Source organism: Desmodus rotundus, chromosome 3 (genome assembly GCF_022682495.2).
Source record: "Desmodus rotundus isolate HL8 chromosome 3, HLdesRot8A.1, whole genome shotgun sequence".
Lineage (NCBI taxonomy): Eukaryota > Metazoa > Chordata > Mammalia > Chiroptera > Phyllostomidae > Desmodus > Desmodus rotundus.
In genome coordinates this window covers 43,341,579-43,366,057 of record NC_071389.1, presented here as the reverse complement: position 1 = coordinate 43,366,057, position 24,479 = coordinate 43,341,579, and the positions used below count along the sequence as shown (strand labels likewise).

At 35.3% G+C, this 24,479-nt stretch overlaps 2 protein-coding genes across 10 annotated transcripts in view; both read left to right on the top strand.

The window, feature by feature from the left end:
* DOCK7 (dedicator of cytokinesis 7) overlaps nt 1-24,479 on the top strand; it is a 209,406-nt gene that overhangs the window by 96,961 nt on the left and 87,966 nt on the right. For all 9 annotated transcript variants that reach the window (XM_053921491.2, XM_053921489.2, XM_053921496.1 and 6 more), the window contains exons 15-18: nt 5,301-5,418; nt 8,784-8,854; nt 12,459-12,597; nt 13,761-13,862. In XM_053921491.2, the coding sequence (XP_053777466.1) occupies nt 5,301-5,418; nt 8,784-8,854; nt 12,459-12,597; nt 13,761-13,862 (430 nt within the window). The remainder of the gene's footprint in view (nt 1-5,300; nt 5,419-8,783; nt 8,855-12,458; nt 12,598-13,760; nt 13,863-24,479) is intronic.
* On the top strand, nt 21,106-21,746 carry LOC112309410 (ATP synthase F(0) complex subunit C2, mitochondrial). The gene is given in 2 exon segments (XM_024565634.4): nt 21,106-21,578; nt 21,581-21,746. Coding segments are annotated over 2 exon segments (423 nt in total). The 5' UTR covers nt 21,106-21,181; the 3' UTR covers nt 21,607-21,746.

Below are 24,479 nucleotides of genomic sequence, written 5' to 3'. Positions count from 1 at the left end.
AGAGTCCCAAAGAAGTTGTAGCCAAGGAAGAACACACCAAGATACATCATAATTAAAATGCCAAAGGTTAAAGATAAAGAGAGAATCTTAATATCAGGAAGCAAAAAGGAGACAGTTACCTAACAAAGGAGTTCCCATAAGACTATCAACTGATTTCTCAAACCTTGCAGGCAAGAATGGGCTAAAAAGTATATGAAGTCATAGAAGGCAAGGACCTACATCCGAGATTACTCTATCCAGTAAAACTATTATTTAGAATGGATGGGCAGATAAAGTGCTTCCCAGATAAGGTCAAGTTAAAAGGAGTTCATCATCACCAAACCCTTATTTTATGAAATGTTACAGGGATTTATCTAAGGAAAAGAAGAACATCAAAAACATGTACAGTAAAATAACAACAAACTGACAACTACCTAAAAACCAAACTAAGCAAACAACTAGAACAGTTACAGAATCACAGAAATAGAAATCCCATGGTAGATTATCAGCAGGGAGGGGGAGGAGGGAGAATGAGGCCAAAGGTACAGGGAAGCATAATTGGTAGGCTAAGCATAATTGGTAGGGGGAGGTTAAGAATACTATGGGAAATGGGGAAACCAAAGAACTTCCATGTACGACCCATCGACATGAGCTAAGGGGGAGGACTGCTGGTTGGAGGGGGGATCAGGGTGGAGTGGATAAAGGGGAGAAAAAATATGGGACAACTGTAATAGCATAATCAATAAAATATACTTAAAAAACAAACATTTTACATAGAAAATGCCTTTATACATGTGTATGAATATTTTCATACATAAGTTTATAGAGTTGACTTTTAAATTATTATTTTTCTTGTCAGATTATTCTTCAAAATGGTTATGCTGTTTACACCCCTACCAAGAATATATGAAAATTCTTCTTTTCCCATGAATGTCTACCAATGCTTTGAATGAGAAAGACAAAAAAATCAATATATATTATAGGCAAATATATGTAGTTTATTTTGCTGGCCATCTGTTTGTGAAGTCCCTGAGTAGTATGATAGTACCCTCCATCAAACTCTCCTATCCTCCCTTTTTTTGTGTGTCTCTTTCTGACTAATTTGAGGAATTATTCACCTATTTTTGATGTTCATTGTCATACATGTAACAAACAGTGTTTTTCCAGTTTTTCATTTGTTTTTCTTCTATGTTTATGTATCACCTGCTCTGTAGAGGTTTTAAAATTTGTCTTATCATTTTTGTGGTTAATGCTCACAAATGTCTTCCTCACCTATAAAATATGGTCTCTGTAAATCCTTTCTAGTAGTTTTATTTTTATTATTTAAACCATTGATTAATGTGGAATTTATTTTAGGAGAGGGTAAAATATGAATTCAGCTTTTCCTCCTAAATGGCTAGTTGGCTATCTCATCACTTCTCATTAATCTACCTTCTCCCTGCTGAATGAAACTTCTCTGAAGGAGTATTATAAGTGCAAGGTAAAGGCTTACTAGGATTATGTGGGAATTTATTAGTGGAATTAGTATCAAAATGGAAAAGTATCTGGATTCAATTGCATGCCTTTCACCTTTAGAGACAAGTTGGATTTTAAAAATGTATTGCTTACATAGGAAAGCAAGCATAGCTTATATATAATGTTCACTTTATTCCCATTTAACCTGGTAGCCAAACTCCCAGAAGTGTTAAGTAACTAAGTATTTGTGTGTATTCTGTATTATTCAATCATTCATTCAACGTGAGACACTATTTTAGACATTGGGAATATAGCAGTTAACTAGATAGATAAGGTCCTTGCCCTCATGGAGTTAGGCTGTATTAAAGGGGATACAAAGACATACAAGATGGTGGAGAGGTAGATGGAAGCTACACTAACCTCCTAGCAGGACCACTCTTGAACTAAATTGCAACTAAATTTAGAGAAATCATCCTGAATAAAAAACTGAACACAGGCCAGGGAGAAGCCTTATAACCAAGGACAGACAGAAGAAATGACTTTACCACAATGAGACTTGCAGGGAGGGACAAGGTGAGAACCCTAAAGGCCATAAGAGAAAAGCAGGTAGTTACATACAAAGCACACCAATTAGACTGTCATCTGATTTCTGAACAGAAACATTTCAGGCCAGAGGGGAGTGGCATGAAATATTAAAGATGATGAAAAGCAAAGACTTACAACCAAGGCTACGTTATCCAGCAAGGCTATAATTTAAAATCAAAAGAGAAATAAGAAGCTTCTCAGGCAAGAAAAACCTAAAGGAGTTTGTTAGCACCAAACCAGTACTGCAACAAGTGTTAAAGGGCTTGCTCGAAGAAGAAGGAGAAGGAGTGGGAAGAGGAGGGGGAGGGGGAGGGAAATAAATGAAAAACAGAGGAAAAGAGTCTAACAATAAAATGGCACTAAATATGTTATGTATCTATCAATAATCACCCTAAATGTAAATGGCTTAAATGCTCCAACCAAAAGACATAGAGTAGCTATACTGATAAGAAAACAAGACCCATATATACATACGGCCTCCAAGAGACCCATCTCAGATTGAAAGATGCACACAGACTAAAAGTAAAGGGATAGAAAAAGATATTTCATGAAAGTAGAAAGGAAAGAAAGGCTGGGGTAGCAGTACTCATATCTGACACAATAGACTTAAAAACCAAGGCTGTAGTGAGAAGGACACTACATAATGATAAAATGATTCTTAGTATGGGGAAATGATGTATAGATGCAAGATTGATGTATAGATGCAAGATGTATAGATGGAAGGTGAAAAACCTTATAGTCTTGAATTTGAATTTGAAATATCAATATGAATTCAGGATATGTTTCATGTCAAAAGCATTTCTCCATAACTGTTTACACTTTAATAGCCTAGAAACCATGGGTAACTCACAATGAGAGTCCAGACTGTGGCTTGGAAAAACATTTGTCTTTCAAAGAACTGTAGCTCATTGGGGAAATGGCCGATTCCAGTTCTGGGGAGAAGGTGTATAATAGGAAGAGCCTGGAATATCTTGTCATAATAGACATCAACAAGTCATGAAAGATTGCTATGATTGAATTAGAAGGATTCAGGAGCCAGTTCAAATTGGCTTTTTCATTTGCCAAAGAAGGGGCAATTTAAACACCAATAAAGATAATAACTGCAATGTATTGAAATCTGTTAATTTATATGTTTGCTCCACAAGTTTATAAGTGATGCTAAGAAAAGACTGATTATTTTGAAAACTGGCAAATAATGGAAAAGAATCAAGCATTTATTCCTGCCTCTCATATGATAACTCACTGGCTAAGAAAATAGTAGATGAGGAAAACTGCTCTTCATAGAGATATTCCAGCTACTAAATAAAGAATGAATTTTCAAATACTACCTTTTGGCAACCCCTTATTAGTTAATTTAGGCATTAATCACCATTGTCCACTAATTGCACAAAAAGAGAAACAACAACTAAACATTTCCTTCCTGATAGTAGGACACAGTAACATTTATGAAGTGATCTTGACAAAAAAATTTGAATCTAAATATGATCAAGACTCTAGATCCAACTGCCAGTTTACAGAAAACACAGAGGACCATGTTAAATGTCACTACTGGGATGCAACCCATTAAATATAGCCTCTGGAAAAATCTACACAAAAGTAGTGCAGTTTCTTCAAACAGTGTATTGTAGATGTAGAAGATGAAACGACTTCCCCACAGTCAACTATCTCTTTCTCTCCTGCTTATGCATTCCTCTCACAACACTACATTATTTTGAAATGATCTGTTTATAGGCATTTTATCCCATCAGACTGTATGCCCCTCAAGACTGAGATGTCTTTTTAATCTTTATTTCCCTGGTGCAGAATCAATAAGTATTTCCTTTACAAATTTATTTTTATGACTTCAGTGGTTAGTCATAGTTGTCATTGATCTTTAGTTCTTTTATTAGGAAACTGACCAATCATAACCTTTTCATAAATTGCCGTTCGCACTTTTGACTATTTGGAACACAATAGACTCCTCTCCATTTCTTTCGTGATTTTCAGATTTTATGCTTGTTATACACACCCATCTTCCCACCACAGAAACTACTTAATTACTTTTTCTAATTACAAAGGTCATATATTCTCACTGTAAAAAATTTCAAACAATTATAAAAAAGAAACTAGAGCTATCACTATTAACCACTGTGAATATTTCAGAAATATCCTTCCCCCCTCCAAATTTCTGAAAGTAAGGTAATGCCACTGTATATCCTGCTCTGGAACCTACTATTTTTTATTCAACATGCTGGATATCTCCTTCTACATGAGTGAATTTTACTGGACATTGTCATTTGGGGGGCTCCATACTATTCCTTATTAATATATTCATTTAATTAATCCAGTACTGATGAGCATTTTATTTCCTTATAATTATTTGTAATTATATCCTATTATAAAGAAGGTAGTGAATTTCTTTTAAACGCCATTTGTACATGTGTGTAGTTGATGATGGGTTTGTTGGATTAAAGGGTGTGTTCATTTCAAGTTTCTCCATTGCCCTAACGCCTTCCAGAAAATTTAACCTATTTTCAGGGCCCTAGCAGTTCATTAGTAGGGTTTTGTTATACTCGAAGTTTTGTTTATCAGCTGTCAACATTAGTCTTCAGGTAGAGTAACTCACATTCTTTTTCTCTTTTAGCTCTTTCTGTTGGTGAATTATTTGTCCTCTGTGTTGAAATTTTTTTTTGAATTGTTTTTCCTCTGTTTTGGCAGCAGGGACTATTAAAGTTGTAAAAGATGCAAGATTATAAACTGGACATGAAGTCAAATGGAGAGTAATACATGATTGTCTCATAGTAACTTACATATTGCTATACTTACCATATTGTCATACATGTTTTTGAATAATAATTTATAATATTATACCTCTTAAATCCTTGATCACATTTATATAAATGCTGTGTTTAGAAATGTCATCCTATTTAAACATGCATGGAGGAAATAAAATAATATTCAAACTATCTTTTAATTTCTTAATAATGTTTCAGTCCATACTCATCTATTTCCCAAAAGCCTGTTGTAGCGGAAAGAACATGTGTTTAGAAGTCTGACTGACCTATACTCTGATTTCAGCTCTGCCACTTACTTGGTTGTATGTGAAAATTACTTTTCTGGGCCTCAGTTCATTTGCAAAATTGGGGTATATGTGACTGCCATCTGTCTAAATGATTATATGTGAATATACTCAGCGTAGTGGCTAGCTAATATTAGTAATTCAGTACTTGTTCATCTGTTTCGTGGCACGTAGTGATAGTTTTTTCAGATATGTATTCACTGTCATACTGTTGCCTTCACAGAAATCTTCTCTACATATACCCTCAGAGTCTCAATTTCGCCAATCGTCAGGGTTCTGCCAGAAATATAACAGTGAAAGTCCAGTTTATGTATGGGGAGGATCCGAGCAATGCCATGCCGGTAAGATATGTTCTCTACTTTTCCTGTTCTTTGTATGTAGTTCATGTAGACATTTTTTTGGAGGTAGTATTACTTGGTTGGCAGCTGTAAATTGGAAATTAATGTGATGTTAAAAAATGAATTTCTAACTGTATTACTTTTCATACAGATAGTAATAAATTTACTTGAAGTCTTATTTATTGAGGATTTAGTAAATGCAAGGCACTCCCAAAGATACAAAGATGAATAAGACTTGTAATCTAGAGGATATGAGACAAATACATAAAATTTTAAAATGGTGACTTTCAAAAGAGGGTCAGATCAGAATTACTTAGGGTACTCTAACAAAGCACAGATAACTTTCCTCCATCTTGGCCTCTGTGATTCTGATTCTCCTCCTTTGGAATGAAAGGCCAGGCAAGGGAGGTGGAAAGTAATGGGCTGTGGTATAATTTGAAAATGTTCTCCAGATGATTCTAATATGTATGGTTCTTCCCATCTTTGTTGAGAACCTCTGGCCATCACTCTCAACCTGGGGGGCGTTAAAAAATATCAATGCCCAGACTGAATCTCATTCCAATGAAAGTATAGTCTGTGGGTGTGGGAATCAGGCAGGTATCGGTATTTAAAATCTCCCCTAGAGATTATATTGCATCCAATATTGAGAACCAAGGTATGTGCTAATTATAGCAGATCAATATAGGGATTTAAAGGCATAGATGTTCAATGATAGGAGAGAATGCCTTAAAGTTAGTGAAAATGTTAATGGTAATGGGTCTAGATAGTGGGGGAAGGAAAGCAATTAAAGCTTTCCTCCTCCTTCAATGGAGGTACAGGGATAAGTTGCCAGTAAGCCAGAGCAATGGAAGGTGAGTCAAAAATAGTAGATCGAGGCCAGACTGTGGAGGTTCTTGACTGTCCAAATTGTGATTCAGTATTTGTGGGACACTAATAAATGCAAGTTCCATGAAAGTAGGTTTTTTGGCTCAACTTGAAGTTAGTAACATATGGAGTAGGAACACAACTGTCACTGTGGAGGTTCTACTTCTGACAACCCTAGTGGAATGCAGATGAGCCAGGAATAGGCACATTATTAACATTTTATTTTAGCCTTCTGTGTCAGTCATTTGAACCAAGTTCTGACTTTCTAACCAGGAAAGCTGTATATTTTCTTCTTTCCTATTGCCTCAATTTCATCAGAATTTTTAGATCTTGAAAACAGCAAGCACAAATTATTCATCATTGTATTCTATGGCAGCTACTTCAGCTCCTTGCATATAATATATGTTGAATAAATATTTGTTGAATAAATGTAGAATTTATTTTTGAGGTTTGAATTACCATTTCATACTTTTTACTAGCTCTTTATTTCTGCTGAAGGAATGAATGCTATTATAGTTGATGAAAAGATACTGAATTGTAAAAAATAGATGCTTTGTTATCTTATGTGTAAATTGCCATATAAGTTTGAGTTTATGACAGATGTAATATATGTAAAATAATAGGTTTTATTGATTGCCTAACAAACTCTTCCTTGTCTTAGCATTTGTATGGCCTCTTCTGCAGCTCCCTAGCTGCACCAGCCCCACTGGCGGTTAGACCACTCCCTCTTTTGGTGCTACCATAGCATCTTCTCACTTCTTTTATGGACCTAATCACTTCCTGATTGTATGTTTATTTCTTCATCATGTCCACTAGACTGTGAGCTCCTTGAGGGCAGGGACCACGTCTCATATTTATATCTTGATGCCTATCTTAGTTCTTGGCACGTAATTGGTGCTTTGTTTGTATCGTTGAAGATTAAAATTACATGCCAAATGGGAACACTTTCCACTATATATCACTCATGTTATAAAAATAAGTGAGTTACTTTGTGGAAATGATAGCTTCTCAGAGGAAAAAAAGCTACTGCATTCCTCTATTTGTGCATTATTGGCCATATGAAAATATAATACTTTTATGTTTATGTGAGAGGTTGGTTTGAAAGCATGTATAAACACATCTTGCTTGCTTATTTTTTAAAAAAATAAGGACTAGGTTAATTTTTTGATCATATAATGTCAATATGATAAACTCTAATTCTGGCACTGGAAAAACATTTTATAAAAAACAGTATTCTTAGCAAACTGATAAAATTAGAGTTATCTAGGAAAGTCATAATTATTACACTTTACTTACCCTTAAAGTAAAAAGACCTGCTTGAGATACTACAAAAAGAGACAAAATACCTGTTTAATATGTTCCTTTTATTTTGGGATGGTGTTAGTTAATTCCCTGGTGTAAGGAATAAACTTTGAGTTGTTTTACCAGTTGTGTTGATGGAAGTATGATGGCATGTCTACAGTACCTATTCATGCATATGTAGAGACGGCTGGCTAGACGTGGGAATTTAACCTATGGCTAGATAACACTGCAAGCCTAACTGTCTCACCAACCCAGGAATCACAGCTGTGACCATGAATGACATCATTAGGTTATTGTTCTAATGGGCTGCCCTAATGTTCTACCACTTGCTGTTAGAATTCAAGAGGCAGATATATAAGACTATAATATTTTACTGCTAAACCTCCCTAAGTAGTATTGTATTTTTTTAATGTGGTGGATTTTTTTTAACACATGGATAAGAATATAAAATGGTGCTCCCCCTCCATGTAGAGTAGCTTTCAGGGAGTACTGGAAGCAAAGGATACCTAAAATAGGATTTAAAAAAAAAAAGATTTTATTTATTTATTTTTAGAGAGAAGGGAAGGAAGGGAGAAAGAGAGGGAGAGAAACATCTATGTGTGAGAGAGATACACTGATTGGCTGCCTCTTGCACGCCTCCCACTGGAGACCTGGCCCCCAACCTGGCAGGTGCCCTGACTGGGAATCCAACCGGTGACCTTTGGGTTTTCAGGCAGGCACTCAATCCGCTGAGCCACACCAGCCAGGGCTAAAATAGGATTTTTAAATATCATTTATAAATAATATATATTTGACTTTCAGCATGACTGCTGTGTTAGTGAAGAAGCCACCAATTTGTATAGTAGATATATGCCACCATTCTAGGACCATATTTCTTACATAAATTCCAAATGATGTGCTGCATTCAGATTTTAAAATGAAATCTTCACCTTCTTAAAAAAGAAAGAAATGTATCTTATTGCCCAATAGATATGAATATAATGGATAGAAGTTTTTTGAATGTGTGAATGTCAGATGGGTCTATAAATTTAGAATTAAGCAGTTGAACTTATTAATGAACGTCAGTAGGCACATTGTTCTTCACTGGGCTGATTTTTGCCCATTGTTCTCAAATAGTTATTAAATCAGACAAATTCTTACATAGATATGAAACATCCAGCATTTACTACAACAAAGTTTCAACATGCTGTTATTTGTTACAGGTAATCTTTGGTAAATCTAGCTGTTCAGAATTTTCAAAGGAAGCCTATACAGCCGTAGTATATCATAACAGGTACTGAATTCAACTATTTCTTTCAAAGTTACTCACTCCTCACTGGCATTGTTAGCACTCACGTTAGTGTGTTTACCAAATGCTTTGCTGCACTGAATGTGCAAATTCAAGACAGCTGACATCAAAGTTATAATTTTCAACATGAAGATCCACATTTTCCATAGACATCCCAAGTATAAGCCTTTATACACAAAACATCTTTTCTATCAAATTCTCTGATTCTTTCATTTTTATTATATTATTATTGATTATCTTTGTGGCTTCCGGTCCTTTGGTCTTTCTCTGTTATTTTCCCCTAACACTTTGCAGCTTTACCTAACTCTTTACTAAGCTTGAACCTATTAGTCAGTTAAAGTGATAGTATTTTCAACATCAAATAATCCTTTGATTTAGTGCCTTTCCATTTTACTTCTTTGAGAAATTCTTAACTTTGGATAACCTTTTATTTCTGCTTTCGTTCTTTCTTTTTTAATTGAATGCTGTTGGAGAAAAAGCACAAAATTATACCAATCAGGACTAGACTATCACATTATTTTATCATGTGATGCAGCTATATTAATTTATTTTATTTTATTTTATCTTCTTTTGGCTCCAAAAGATTACTCTTTGGTAATCTTTTTGTCAACACTTTTTAAACCCAATTATTTTGCAAGAGCTAATTTAAGTTTTTTCCCCCTTCCTCTGACTCCTACATCTTTTGTTTGCTTTACCCATGGCTTTCCTAATTTAAGTTGATTGAGTCCATCCCACTCGAGATTCATGCACTTTTCTGCTCTTCACCTCAAATTATCTTTGTACTGTTCTGCCTCTCCTTCTGTTTCAAAGCAGTAATGGCTCACATCCTGCTCAATGGGAATCTTCACTTCTGCTGTCAAACAGTCTTACCACCGTCTTCCAGAATATGACTTCATCAGTTATCCCTTCTCTTGTGTCATCAGTCTCCTGTTTCATTAGCTCCATCTGTTATTCTTATAAAGAAGCTCGTTTCCTATTCTTTAAAAAAAATTTTTAAAAAGAGGCTACTGCAGTGCTCTTGTATAGCATGGTTTTTCCTTGCCCTCCTTAAAACTTTCTTCTTTCTTACCTTTATGGTAACACTTCTTTTCTTCCATAGTAATTATTCATTCTATTTTTTTTTCTTTTTCTTTTAAGTATAGACATTCCACACAAAACACTAAGGTTTTGTCCTTAACCCTCTTTTTCTATAATATTCTCTTCCTAAATAATTTTATATGCATTTTTCAGAGTTATATTCAATGAAAATGCTACTACTTTTACTTCTATATGGACTGTTCACAACTTTTTTTTCAGTCATAACCTTCAGTCTGAGGTACAAACAGGTATTGTCAGTGGCTCGTTGGGCATATTTATTTGGGTGCCCTGCTGCCTTCTCAGTTTCCATGTGTTTATCCCTGGCCTTCTTCTAGACTCTATCTCTGTCTGTTCATTTTTATTAATAGTACCACCAATTTTTCAGTCCTCTGACTCAAACTTTAAGATATCCTTGCCTTTTTTCTTTTCTCTAATATTCAGTCATCTTTTACATCTTGATGATTTTCTTTCTGACTTATCTCCAAACATACTCAGTGCTGTCCTGTTTCTGGGTCTTTCTTGGATCTTTAACTATATACTGATTCTCTCTACTTACTGAACTTTTACTCATTCTTTAAGGCCCATGTTATGTATCTCTTCCTAAATACAATTCCCTGATCTAAAACTTTAAGTAATCTGTTGAACTCTGTTGTTGAAGCATTTAACCTTCCTATATGCTCTATACCAGGGGCTAGCAAACTTTTTTCACAAAGGGCCAAATAGCACGTATTTAGGCCCTGTGGGCCACATGTCTCTGCTGCAACCGCTCAGCCCTGCTGTTGTAGCACCAAAGCAGCCGTAGACAATGAGCAAAATTGCAAATGAATGGGCATGGCTGCCTTCCAATAAAATTTTATTTATGGATACTGAAATTTGAATTTCATGTAATATTTAAAGTGAAATATTATTCTTTTGATGTTTTTAACCATTTAAAAATATAAAAACCATTCTTAATTTGTAGTTTATATAAAACCAGGCAAGTAACTGGATTTAGTCTGTGGGCCATAGTTTGCCAACCCCTGTTTTATAGCATAGCTATTGTTGTATGTGTGTCTTACTTATATTTCTACTAAGTTATATATATTTTTCAGGGTAATTATTTTTTTATGTTAATCTTTAAAACCACCACAAAAGTAATACAATTCCTAACCTAAAGGCGGGCTGGTTACTTGCTAACGAATAACTAACTGGTAGATATTTAATTTTCCCTAAGTCTTCACATAATATAATTTGAGGAAAGACATGAACTAAAACACCGAATACAAGGAAAAATATTGATAAAGTCATAATTTCTAAAAGTATCTTCATTTGTGGCTAAGTCTTTATTTTTGTTGCTCTTAGCGTTAGTAGAATTAAAATGAGAATACCGCCTAACATTGCTAGTAAATTCACCTTTCTCATAATCACTGGTGACTAGTGATAATCAATAATAAGATGTATAGCATCTTTTGTTCACTGAAGTCATCAAAATCTCAGATAGCTAGCATTACCTATCTTTCTGGTGATTATTAAAAGCCTCATTCCACTTACTATTTCTCTGATCAAATCTACACCTATTAGCATTTTTGAGGCTTATTTGAGAAGGATATTTGACCTACTAGCGTCAGAGAAAAAAACTCTTAATTGGTTTTTGGTGGGACAGCCTTCACTTCAAAAGTAGTAGGAGCTATGTGGTTTGGATGCATTTTCATTGAAGATGGCTCTGAGAGATACGAACTGAACATGGAAAATTGGGATGCTAAGGCTCTATCCTTTCTAAGTCTATATCATAAATAGCAGCCATGCTTTCCTATAAAAATTCTCAATGAATATTGAGGTGAAAATTCATTAGTTTGATTAAACATGGTAATTGCTATATTCTTACAGTGGCTGGAGGCACTTCTAATAAGTGGGATGTTCCCTGATTTTTTTTTTTCTTTTCTTGGAGCTGTTAGTCAATATACTAGTCCATGTTTTGGTAACATTATTTCTTTACCAATGGGATAATTGATGCAAGACAGTTCATAGAGAGCCTGACTTGATATTAAGTTGCCTAAAGATACCTTTTTTTCTTTTTTACAAAAGGATAATATAAATTAGTCTTAAGTTGAAGCTGTACTTCCGTAATAGAAAAATATTTTTTATGGTATGGTTTTAAAATACACACCTACAAAAATTTTATATTACTTTTTATGTGATTTGTATGAGAATTGATTTCTAAATATGGAAAGCCTTGCCCTAGTCTCCTCTTTAATAGTTTCCAATCTAATAACAATCTCAGCATCAAGGTGGTAATTATTAATTAATTTTCAAATAATGGGATTATTCCACCCATTAATAAAAATAAGAGGAGAAATTTTAGAAACATTGACAACTCCCTCATCTGGAAGGAGGAGTTAATTACTTATGTGAGAATAAAAAAAAATTAAGCATGAATCTTGAAATTAATTTTAAAATTACTCAAATATACAAATACAATGGTTATTTATTTTAGACAATTTATTGACTATTGATCTGTTTTTTTTGTACGAAGGTCTCCTGATTTTCATGAAGAAATCAAAGTTAAACTGCCTGCTACTCTAACTGACCATCATCACTTGCTTTTTACTTTTTATCATGTTAGTTGTCAACAAAAACAAAATACGCCTCTTGAAACTCCTGTTGGATATACAGTAAGTATATTTTTGTTAAATACTTAGCTATTTGATCTTAAAACTGAGTACAATATTTAAGATATAGTTGGTATATTTCTTATCTGATCCACCACATTGGTTAGGAAGAGTCACTATAACAAGAAAATGCTCATTAGTATGATTAATTGACTAACATGTCTAGATACTTTGGTGTTGGTCCTAATTATTGTGTGTTTACCCCACAGTACAATATAAATATAATGGCTTTATGGGTTCTTCAGAAAAGAGTACTTTGAATGTGAAATGATTTAAAGACCTTTGGCTACTAAATACATTTTTCCTATAATTAAAGGCAATTAAACCCTTGAGTTTGTTTTATTTATTTATTTATTTATTTATTTATTTATTTGGGGGGAGAGGAGAAAGGAGGGAGAAAGTAAGGGAGAGAAACATCGATGTGAAAGAGAAACAGTGATCATTTGCCTCTTGTACGCACCCCAACCGGGAACCAAACCCATAACCTAGGGATGTGCTCCTACCAAGAATTGAACAGGTGACCCCTCACTTTGTGGGAAGATGCTCAACCAACTGAGCCACACTGGTCAGGGCATAAACTTGTGAGTATTGTTTGAAAATTGTTATAATCAAATTGCAAAAGTAAACCTAAGGTGAAGGTCATGGTGTATATTGTGCTATCACAATTTTGTCAGAAAGGTCATGCCTCCACCCCAAAGAGAAGTCAATATTTGATTAATTTTTTTGTCTCTTGCAGTTTGTGACATGAATTTTCCTGAATGCAAGAAAATAATTTATGTTCATGCTTTAAAATTTTCTTTTCAACATTCATATCTAATCAAATCTTTTTTTTCTTATTTATATTTGCAATATTATTCCAATTTCAAATTGATAACACTTTGTGGCCTTTTTCTACTACCAACTTCCCCTTGGCTAATACGAACCTACTATAAATTTAAATACTGCATAATTAGTATTTATAATATCTTATGGATCATCCTTAATAAAATATTGTTGGGAAACTTTGGAGAAGGCTCATAATTGCACGGTTAAATCCCTTTGGTGTTTGAGGATGTAAGACAAATGTGGCTCATATCAAGTTCTTAAAACAGATTTTCCAAGTAACTACTTTTGTAATAAACATATTTAAATGAATGTTGTTTCCTTTTTTTTTTTTTATTTAAAAGTGGATACCAATGCTTCAGAATGGACGATTAAAGACTGGGCAGTTTTGCCTACCAGTCTCACTGGAAAAACCACCACAGGCTTATTCTGTACTATCTCCTGAGGTCAGTATCTCTCACGTGGAAATTCCAGAGATTGAATGAAATGGGTTTTTTATTACAAAGGTGTTTTCCTTTGTAATATATAATGTAATATAATGTATAATGTAATATATAATATAATAAAGTAATAACATTTTCTTTTATAATTAAATTCTAGAATACTTAGAAGCTTTTATACTATTTTTAACAATATAAATATATTCATTTTATTTTTTATTTTTTAATTTCAATCTTTATTTAATTTTTTTCCCATTACCATTTAGTCCCTTTAAACTCCCCTCCCCGCAGCAGTTACCACACTGTTGTCTGTGTCCATGAGTCCTTTTTCCTTTTTGTTCAATCCCTCCACCCTCTCACCTCCCTACCCCCACTAGCTGTCATCTGCTCTCCATCTATAAGTCTGTCCCCATTTCCCTTGTTAGTTCAGTTTGTTCATTAGATTCCAGATATGAGTGAAATCATATGGTATTTGTCTTTATCTGACTGGCTTATTTCACTTAGCATAATGTTCTCCAGGTTCATCTATAGTGTCACAAAGGGTAAAATTTTCTTCTTCTTCTTCTTCTTCTTCTTTTTTTTTTTTTTTTTTTTACAGCCGAGTAATATTCCATTGTGTAAATATCCCATAGTTGTTTTATCCACTCATCTACTGATGGACACTTGGGCTGCTTCCATATCTTGGTGATTGTAAATAACGCTGCAATGAACATAGGGGTGCTTATGTTCTTTTGAATTAGCATTTTGGGTTCCTTCGGATATATTCCCAGAAGTGGAATTGCTGGGTCAAAAGGCAGATCCATTTTTAATTTTTTGTGGTATCTCCATACTGTTTTCCACAGTGCCTGCACCAGTCTGCATTCCCAACAACAATGGAAAAGGGTTGGTTCCCTTTTCTCCATATCCTCGCCAGCCCTTATTGTTTGTTGATTTATTGATGATAGGCATTCTGACAGGTGTGAGATGGTATCTTATTTTGGTTTTAATTTGCATTTCGGTTAGTGACGTTGAGCATATTTTCATATGTCTATTGGCCATCCGGATGTCTTCTTTGGAGAAGTGTCTGTTCAGGTCCTTTGCCCATTTTTTAATTGGGTTGTTTGGGTTTTTTTGATGTTGAGTTTCATAAGTACTTGATAAATTTTGGATATTAACCCCTTGTCAGATGTATTGGCAAATATGTTCTCCCATTCTGTGGGTTGTCTTATTTTGTTGATGATTTCCTTTGCTGTGCAAATCTTTTTAGTTTGATGTAGTCCCATTTGTTTATTTTTTCTTCTGTTTCCCTTGCCTGGGGAGATAGATCCAATAAAAAAATCTGTGAGCAATGTCTGAGATATTGCTGCCTATGTTTTCTTCTATGATTTTTATGGTTTCAGGTCTAACATGTAAGTCTTTGGTCCATTTTGAATTTATTCTTGTGTATGGTATAAAAAGCTGGTCTGATTTCCTTTTTTTGTACACATCTGTCCAATTTTCCCAACACTATTTATTGAATAAACTATCTTTAGCCCATTGTATACACTTGCTACCCCTGTCGAATATTAATTGACTATAAAGGTGTGGGTTTATTTCTGGGCCCCCTATTCTGTTTCATTGATCTATGTGTCTGTTTTTATGCCAGTACCAGGCTGTTTTGATTACTACGGCCTTTTAGTATAGTTTGATATTAGGTAGTATGATTCCTCCTACTTTGTTCTTCTTTCTCAGCTTTGCTGTTGCTATGCGGGGCCTTTTGTGGTTCCATATAAATGTTTGAAGTATTTGTTCTGGTCCTGTGAAGTATATCGTTGGAATCTTGATAGGAATTGCATTGAATCTATAGAGTGCTTTGGGTAGTATGGACATTTTAATGATGTTGATTCTTCCTATCCATGAACATAGTATGTGCTTCCACTTACTTGTATCTTCTTCCATTTCATTTTTCAGTGTCATATAGTTTTCCATGTACAGGTCTTTTACGTCCTTTCTTAGGTTTATCCCTAGGTATTTTACTCTTTTTGAAGCAATTGCGAATGGGATTGTTTTCTTAATTTCCCTTTCTAAAGGTAAATTAAATGTACCTTATTAAATGTACTTTCCCATTCATTTTTGGCATGGAAAAATGCAACTGATTTCTGAATATTACTTTTGTATACTGCTACTTTGCTGAATTTGTTTATCAGTTCTAGTAGTTGCTTGGTGGAATCTTTGGGGTTTTCAGGTCATCTGCAAATAAAAACAGTTTTACTTCTTCCTTTCCAATTTGGATGCCTTTTATTTCTTCTTTCTGCCTGATAACTGTGACTTCCAGTACTATTTTTAATAAGAGGGGTGAAAATGGACATCCCTGTCGTATTCCAATCTTAAGGGGAATGCTTGAAGCTTTTGCCTATTGAGTTGATGTTGGCAGTGGGTTTGTCATATATGGCCTATATTATGTTTAGATGTATTCCCTCTACTCCATTTTGCTGAGATCTTTTATCATAAATGGGTGCTGGATTTTATCAAAAGCTTTTTCTACATCTATTGAAGTGATCATGTGGTTTTTATCCTTTAAGTGGTGAATCACGTTTATTGATTAGCGAATGTTCTACTAACCATGCATTCCCAGAACAAATCTCACTTGATCATTGTGTATGATGCTTTGATGTATTGTTGTATTTTGTTTGCTAATATTTTGTTGAGGATTTTAGCATCTTATGTTAGCATCAGGGATATTGGTCTATAATTTTCTTTCTTTATAGTGTCTTTATCTGGTTTTGGAATTAGGATAATGCTAGCCTCGTAAAATGAGTTTGGAGCCTTCCCTCGGATTTTATGAAATAGTTTGAGAGGGATATGTGTTAGTTCTTTTCAGAATGTTTGGTAAAATTAACCTGTGAAGCCATCCAGTCCAGGGCTTTTGTTTGCTGGGGTTTGTTTTTTTTTTATTACTGCTTCAATTTCACTAGGTATAATCTGTCTATTCAGATTCTCAAATTCTTTGTGATTTAGTTTAGGAAGATTGTATGTTTCTAGGAATTATCCATTTTGTCCAGGTTGTCCAGCTTTTTGGTATATAATTGTTCCTAATATTTTCTTATAATCCTTTGTAATTCTTTGGTGTCAGTCGTTATTTTTTCCTCTCATTTCTGATTTTGTTTATTTGGGTCCTTTCTCTTTTCTTCTTGATGTGTCTGGTTAAAGGTTTGTCGATCATGTTTATCTTTTCAAAGAACCAGCGTACTTGTATTCATTGATCTTTTTGTATCATTTCTTTAAGTCATTATTATTTCCTTCCTTTTACTCACTTTAGGCCATGAATTTCCTTCCCTCTTAGGATTGCTTTCCCAATGTACCACAGATTTTGGATTGTTGTGTTCTCATTTTTGTTTGTTTCAAGGTATTTTTTGATTTCTTCCTTTATCTTGTTGTTCACCCATTTACTGTGTAATAACACATTATTTAGCTTCCACGTGTTTGTGTGTTTTTCAGTGTTCTTGTGATTACTTTCTAGTTTCATGGCATTGTGATCAGAGAAGATGCTTGATATGATTTAAATCTTAAATTTATTGAGACTTGTTTTGTGTCCTAACATGTGTTATACCCTAGAAAATATTCCATGTGCACTTGAAAAGTATATATATTTTTCTGGCTTTGGGGTGAAATGTTCTGAAGATATCAATTAAATTCAATTGAAGTAGTGTGTTATTTAAGGCCACTGTCTTGTTGATTTTCTGCCTGGCAGATCTATCCACTAAAGTCAATGGGGTGTTAAATTTCCCAACTATGACTGTAATTCTATTGGCCTCCCTTTATGTCCATCAAGAATTTCTTTATGTATTTAGGTGCTCCTATGTTGAATGCATAAATGTTTACTAGGGTTATTTCCTCTTGTTGGATTGTTCCCTTTATCATTATGTAGTGTCCTCCTTTGTCTCTTACTATATTTTAAAGTTTTACTCTATTTATATTTTAAAGTCTATATTGTCAGATATAAGTACTGCCCCATCCCAGCTTTTTTTTCTTTTCAATTTGCATGAAATATCTTTTTCCATCATTTACTTTTAGTCTGTGTGCATCTTTCAATCTGAGATGGTTCTCTTGGAGGCAGCATATATATGGGTCTTGTTTTCTTATCCATTGAGCTATCCTATGTATTTTAATAGGCGTATTTATGCCATTTTCATTTAAGGTGATTATTGATATACGTATTTAGTGCCATTTTATTGTTAGACTGTTTACCTGTTTTTTTTCTTTCTGTTTTTCTCCTCCTTCCCTTTCTTTTCCTCTCCCTCCCCCTCCCTCCCTCCTCCTTCTTCTTCAAGCAAGCCCTTTAACATTTGTTGCAGTACTGGTTTGATGTTAACAAACTGCTTTAGCTTTTTCTTGTCTGGTAAACTCCTTATTTCTCCTTCAATTTTAAATGATAGCATTGCTGGGTTAAGTAGCATTGCTTTTCATCACCTTGAATATTACACACCACCCCATTCTGGCCTGAAATGTTTCTGTTGAGTAATCAGATGACTGATTGGTGCTCCTTTGTACGTAACTACCTGTTTTTCTCTTGAGGCTTTTAGGATTCTCTCCTTGTCTTTAAGCCTTGTCATTTTAATTATGATGTGTCTTGCTGTATGCCTCTTTGGGTCAAAGCTGGTTGAGACTCTCTGTCTGAGCTTCCTGGACTTGTGTCTCTTTTTCCTTCACCAGATTTGGGAAGTTTTCAGTCATTATTTCTTCAAATAGGTTCTTGATCACTTGCTCACTCTATTCTTGTAGTATTCCCATAATGAGGGTGGTGTTCTGCTTCATGTTGTCCAAATATTTCTTAAGCTCTCCTTATTTTTAAAAAATTCTTTTTTTCTTTATGGTGCTCTGTCTGGGTGCTTTCTTTTACCTTGTGTTTCAAAACACTGATTTGATCCTCTGCCTGTGCTTCATCTAACCTACTGTTTATTCCTTCCAGTGTGTTTGTTATTTCAGATACTGCATTCTTTATTTCTGACTGGTCCTCTTTTATAGTTTCTATGTTTTTTTTTCATGCTGTTGAGTATCCTTATAATCATTACTCTGAACTCTTTATCAGATAAATTGCTTACCTCCATTTCATCTAGTTCTTTTGGAGAATTCTCTTATTTTTTCATTTGCGGTCTCTTTCTTTTTCTTCCCATTTTGTATTTTCTGCCTTAGGTGTTAAACTAATCAGTCACTAAGCCAATCCACTGTTAAAATAATCAAGCTGTGATCAGCAGTTTGGCTTAAGCACCACAGGGTGGGACAGAGTAACTCCTGTGGGGGTTGCTATCATTTCCTCTCAGGCTGATGCCATTCAGAGAGGAGTGCTGTGCCTGACAGAGATAGCTCCTGCAGTTTGGGGAATGACTCAGTACAGGGACCCTGGTAGCTCTTCCCTCAGTTCTCTCGCCAGAGCCACCAGCCCCAGGCTGTACTCAGGTATCTCTGGTTCACTCTGCCCTCCCACTGCTTGAGCCCAGGGTAAATGGCTACAAATGAAATTTTGTGTGTTGGCCCTCTAACAGGTTCTCTGTGTCTACAGCCATCTCTCCCTGCCAGACAGAAACCCTGCTGCTTTTCACAGCTGGATGTTATCTAGGTTTCTTTCTTGGTCTGGTGCTGTAGACTGGGGCACTGAGCTTGGGGTTTAGACCCCACATTTCTCAGGGGGAACCCCCCAACCACTGAAATATCCCTCTGGAACCTTAGCTGATGCTGGTGGGAGCCCAGCCAACCCTCTCACGTCTCCTCCACACTGCCTCCACTCTTGTGGTGAAGTGGTTTCTTCTCTCTGTCTGAGGTTGTACGGCTTCTCTCCAGGTAGTGTTCCATTAGTTATTCTGGATGATTTCTCTGCAATTTAGTTGTAATTCCAGACTGGTCCTGGGAGAAGGCTAGTGTAGCTTCCACTTATTTCTCTGCCACCTTGGATCTCAGTATATCCATTTTAAAATTAAAATAATATGTGAAATAAAATCTTAAAAAATAAATTTGGAGAATTTTTATATTGTTACATAGATTCTTCTTTAAATAAATAACTTTTTCTCTTAGTAGATAATATTTAACTACCATAAGGCTGTAAGGATGTGTAGGGAAGAGAACAGATTTAAATTAATTTTTTAGAACCTTTTTGTAATTGATGATCATCTATGTGAAAATAAAGTAACTATAAACATGCTACTTTATTTTAAGAGACATTAACAGTTTTAATGATGAATGTGACTTAAAAGAAACAAACACATTAGAAAAATCTCACTCAAGAATCCGTAGCAATTGTCCAAAAACCAAAATGCATTTAAGGGAATTAGTACATAATGATTACCATTGCCACTTCCGCATTAATCTGAAATGTGTATATTGTGAATGTTGTCCTTGTGGCATTTAGTTTCAGAATAGAATTCAGAAGGTATTCACAAATAAATTAGTATTGTTTGCATGGATGGAACTGGAGAGCATTATGTTAAGTGAAATAAGCCAGACAGTGAGGGACAAATACCATATGATCTCACCTTTAACTGGAACATAATAAATAGAAGAAAAAAGGAAACAAAATATAACCAGAGACATTGAAGTTAAGAACAATCTAACAATGGGCAGGGGGGAGTGGGGAGGGGACAGTGAGGAGAGGGGATTACAGGAACTACTATAAAGGACACATGGACCAAATCAAGGGGGAGGGTGGAGGTAGGGGAGGGAGGGGTGTTCAGTTGGGGTGGGGTGGCGGGATGGGGAGAAAAGGCACACAACTGTAATTGAATAACAATAAAAAATTAAAATTTAAAAAAATTAGTATTTTTTTTCCAAAGGGAAGCAATATAATGCTATTGCTTTGACCTCCTTTTTCATCATTATCTCACTCTGCTCTAATCACATAGCACCGTGCCTTTGCCGCTCCTCACACATGAAAAGAGCACTCTGCTGGCCATGCTTTATCACCAGGCCTGTTCTTCATTTCACTCAGATAGCCGCTTAATGCCACCTCTTTAGAGAGGTGGTCTGTGTTAACTGTTTTAAATAGCAGCCTCCACCACTTTTTATCCTGTTACTTTGCTTTATCCTCATAATACTCATCACTGACTTTATAGATTAGATATTTTTATTTACCTGCTTATTGCCCATTGAATATAAACTCTATGAGAGTAGGAACTTTGTCTTTCTTCTGCTTTGCTATATTTACAAGTTCTTAGAATACTGCTTGTCTCATAGTAGGCAGTCAATAAATATTTGTTAAATGAATGAATAAATAAATATTTAGTAAATGAGTAAGTAGAAATTAAAAATATGACTCTCTTTTCTGTCTTCTCCGCACTGGGAACAGCTCTCCTGCCACAGCCCCTCATTCCCTGAAAATGTACACCTGCGCCAAGTTTGTCACCACCCCCACCTTGGTCAGGAGCTCCTCTCAGCTGCTGAGCCAGTCACTGTCTACAGTGGTGCTGAAACGAACAGAGACACTGACAGATGAGAGCTTTAGCAGCTTGGCAGCCCCACATCCTCTGACTTCACTTATTTCTAGTCGCAGCTTCCAAACCAGTGCCATTTCAAGGGACATTGACACAGCAGCCAAGTTCATTGGGGCTGGGGCTGCCACAGTAGGGGTGGCAGGCTCTGGGGCTGGAATTGGGACTGTGTTTGGGAGCCTCATCATTGGTTATGCCAGGAACCCTTCTCTGAAGCAACAGCTCTTCTCGTACGCCATTCTGGGCTTTGCCTTCTCAGAGGCCATGGGGCTTTTTTGCCTGATGGTGGCTTTCTCATCCTCTTCGCCATGTGAAGGAGCCGTCACCACCTCCCATAGTTCTTCCTCCCCTGTCTTGTCTGCCCTGTATGTTCCTTTTCCTATACCTCCCTAGGCAGCCTGGGGAAAGTGGTTGGCTCAGGGTTTGACAGAGGAAAGACAAATAAATACTGTATTAATAATAAAAAAAATAAAAATATAAAAATATGACTCTCCTCCTCCTTCCCAAATCCATTACTTAGTTTTCCAGGAATACATTTTTTTTTCTCATAAAATAAGTTAGTCTTCTGCCAGAGGTAGCATTATATTTCAAAAAGAAATATTTGCAAATGCAAATGCAAGGTCAGCTTCCTAAAGGGATGCTGGTGGTTTCCCCTAGCTATTTTGTGAATGCTCAAATACAAAGAATGTGGTGATGGTCTGGATTTGACTATAGACAGATGATGTGGCTGATTGATTTGTGAGATAAACCACCTGGCTAAGTACTTAAACTTCTATATATTTTAATTATTACATTAAAAGAACAGTATGTATTCTTAACTTTATTGTTTTATTTGAAGAATAGTAAATATTCTTAGTTTTGGTGTTTAATTTAAAATATATGAGAGATAAGTATTTAAACATTCAACTTCATGGGTCATTGCTTAACGCAGTTTTGTATTTACTTTCCTGGCCGAGGTTGAGCTTTGTTTGATTCAAAAGGTCAGAGATCTTCTGATAATGTGTTAACTTCATGTAAGCACTCTCGTTAGGCAAAGCACTGGCTGCAGTTCCTGCGAACAGTACGCCCAACACAGTGCAGTGCGTAACTCATACAAAGTCAAGAGGCCCTTCGCTCCTGCTGTTAGTTGATGAACCCTAAATCTGTATCTCTGCTCATCCATTTTTTGCCAGTTATTTGGTAAATTAAAATGCCCAATGCTATCTTTACCAGGATGTTCCACAGGCACCTCAATCAGATTTCATTCTTGTTAAACAACTTTTGGAACCTTACGGTGAGTGAGAGAAAGACCTTGGCCACCAATATACCTCAACAGAGTGATGGTATTGGGGTGAATTTACCTCAGTTCAATGTCATCAGCTTTTCAGGATCAGTGTTTATTGGGCTCTAGGGAGCAGATTTGTGCTTACAGAATTCATGGAAGATTGATGTATAGACCGGCATGGTAGTCTGTCACCAGAATTTTCTGTAGGATTATGGTAGTCACTCATTGTAGTCACTTGGACCTTAAAATAGTTTTGTTAGATTGTTTGTGCCTGAAATATGTCCCAGTGAAAAATTAATACATACCCTTTATCTCATGAATTATATTTCTGAGTATTTATCCTACAGATATAGTACATAGATATACAAAGATCAGCAAATAGGATATTTATAAACTTAACAGTAGTTACATCTATATATGGATAATTACACTTTTTAATTTATTGTTATTTTATTTAATAATGTAATAAACACCCATGCATCCGCCATGTAATCCAACAGTTAGAACAGTGTCAATAACTTACATCATTTATTTGTTCCTCCCCAATCCATACTCTTTTTCCCTCTAACTATAAAAAACTAGTTTTCTTTTTTAAAAAATCTGTGGCAAATATACATAACATAAAACTTACCATTTTAAAGTATGCAGTTCTGTGGTATCACATTGTTTTGAAAACTGGTCTCATAAAACAACTTTTTAACTGAGGTGTATGTATGACTAGAGAATACATTTTTTTTACTTTGCTTATTTTATGAATTTAACAAAAAGTTATTATTCTTTATGTAATCCTCTAGGTCTTGTTTTTTCATTCCGGATTGTATCACCAAGATTCAGTGGGGGGTTTTTGTGTGTATGATCAAAATAAAATATTCCTCTGGTCTTTCGTTTTTCTTAAAGTGTAATCTAGATTTTCCCCTTGTGACCTACAGTTGTCTGAATGATCTGAGGGCTGGTCCACGTCTCCAGCACCGTCTTTCACCATAACTGCAGCCTCATCTCTGTACTCAGAGCTTCTTCCAAACTTTCTCCTGCCTCTAGGCCTTTGAATCATCGTGTTTCTCTTCCTGTTCCTCACAGGGCTGGACTCTTCTCATGATCTGAATTGTATATAAAAGAGCACCTCCTCAGAAGAGTCTTTCCTCACTTTGTGAATGTTCAGCCCTTCCTTCCTCCACACTGCTGATATACTCTGTCATTCTAATCCAGTTTTATTTGCTTTATACTTATCACTATCTGAAATTATTTATTTACTTGTTTTTCTCAGTCCCTGCTACATGGTTGGTAAGCTGCCTGAGAGCAGACTTTGTTTATCATGAAACCCCAGAACTTAGAGAACTAGGTAGAGACTTCAGTAAATATTTGTTGTTTGAATTAAATAGAAAAAATTTACAAAATTATTAGTATTAGCAAAAGATAAAACATGGATATTACCTGGGTATCGACCAAGAGTTTAATTAAATTTTTGTACATCTATAAAATGAATAGTACAGTAGTAAGAAGAATGGGATTATTTAAATATCCCAATAGGATATTTATAATAAAACATAAAAACAAACAATATAGTAACAACCAAACTTAGTATATCAGCAATTGTGTAGGAAGTAGTTTGGAAAATATACATCAAATTTAGCAAAGTTAGTTCTCAAAGGGGTGTGGGATTGTGAAAGATTTTGTTGTTTTTAACCTCATATACTTTGAAAGGCAATGTAGTATAATTTCCAGGGTTTTACTCTTGGCTCTACCACTTCCACTCGTGCGACCTTGGGTAAGTTTTGTAATCTCTCAGCTATGGACTGAATTGTGTCCCCTACCCCACAAATTTGTATGCCGACGCCCTAACCCTCACATGTGATAGTATTTGGGCATCTGGATTTTGTGAGGGAATTAAGCTTAGATGAGGTCATGAGGGTGGAGTTTCATGAT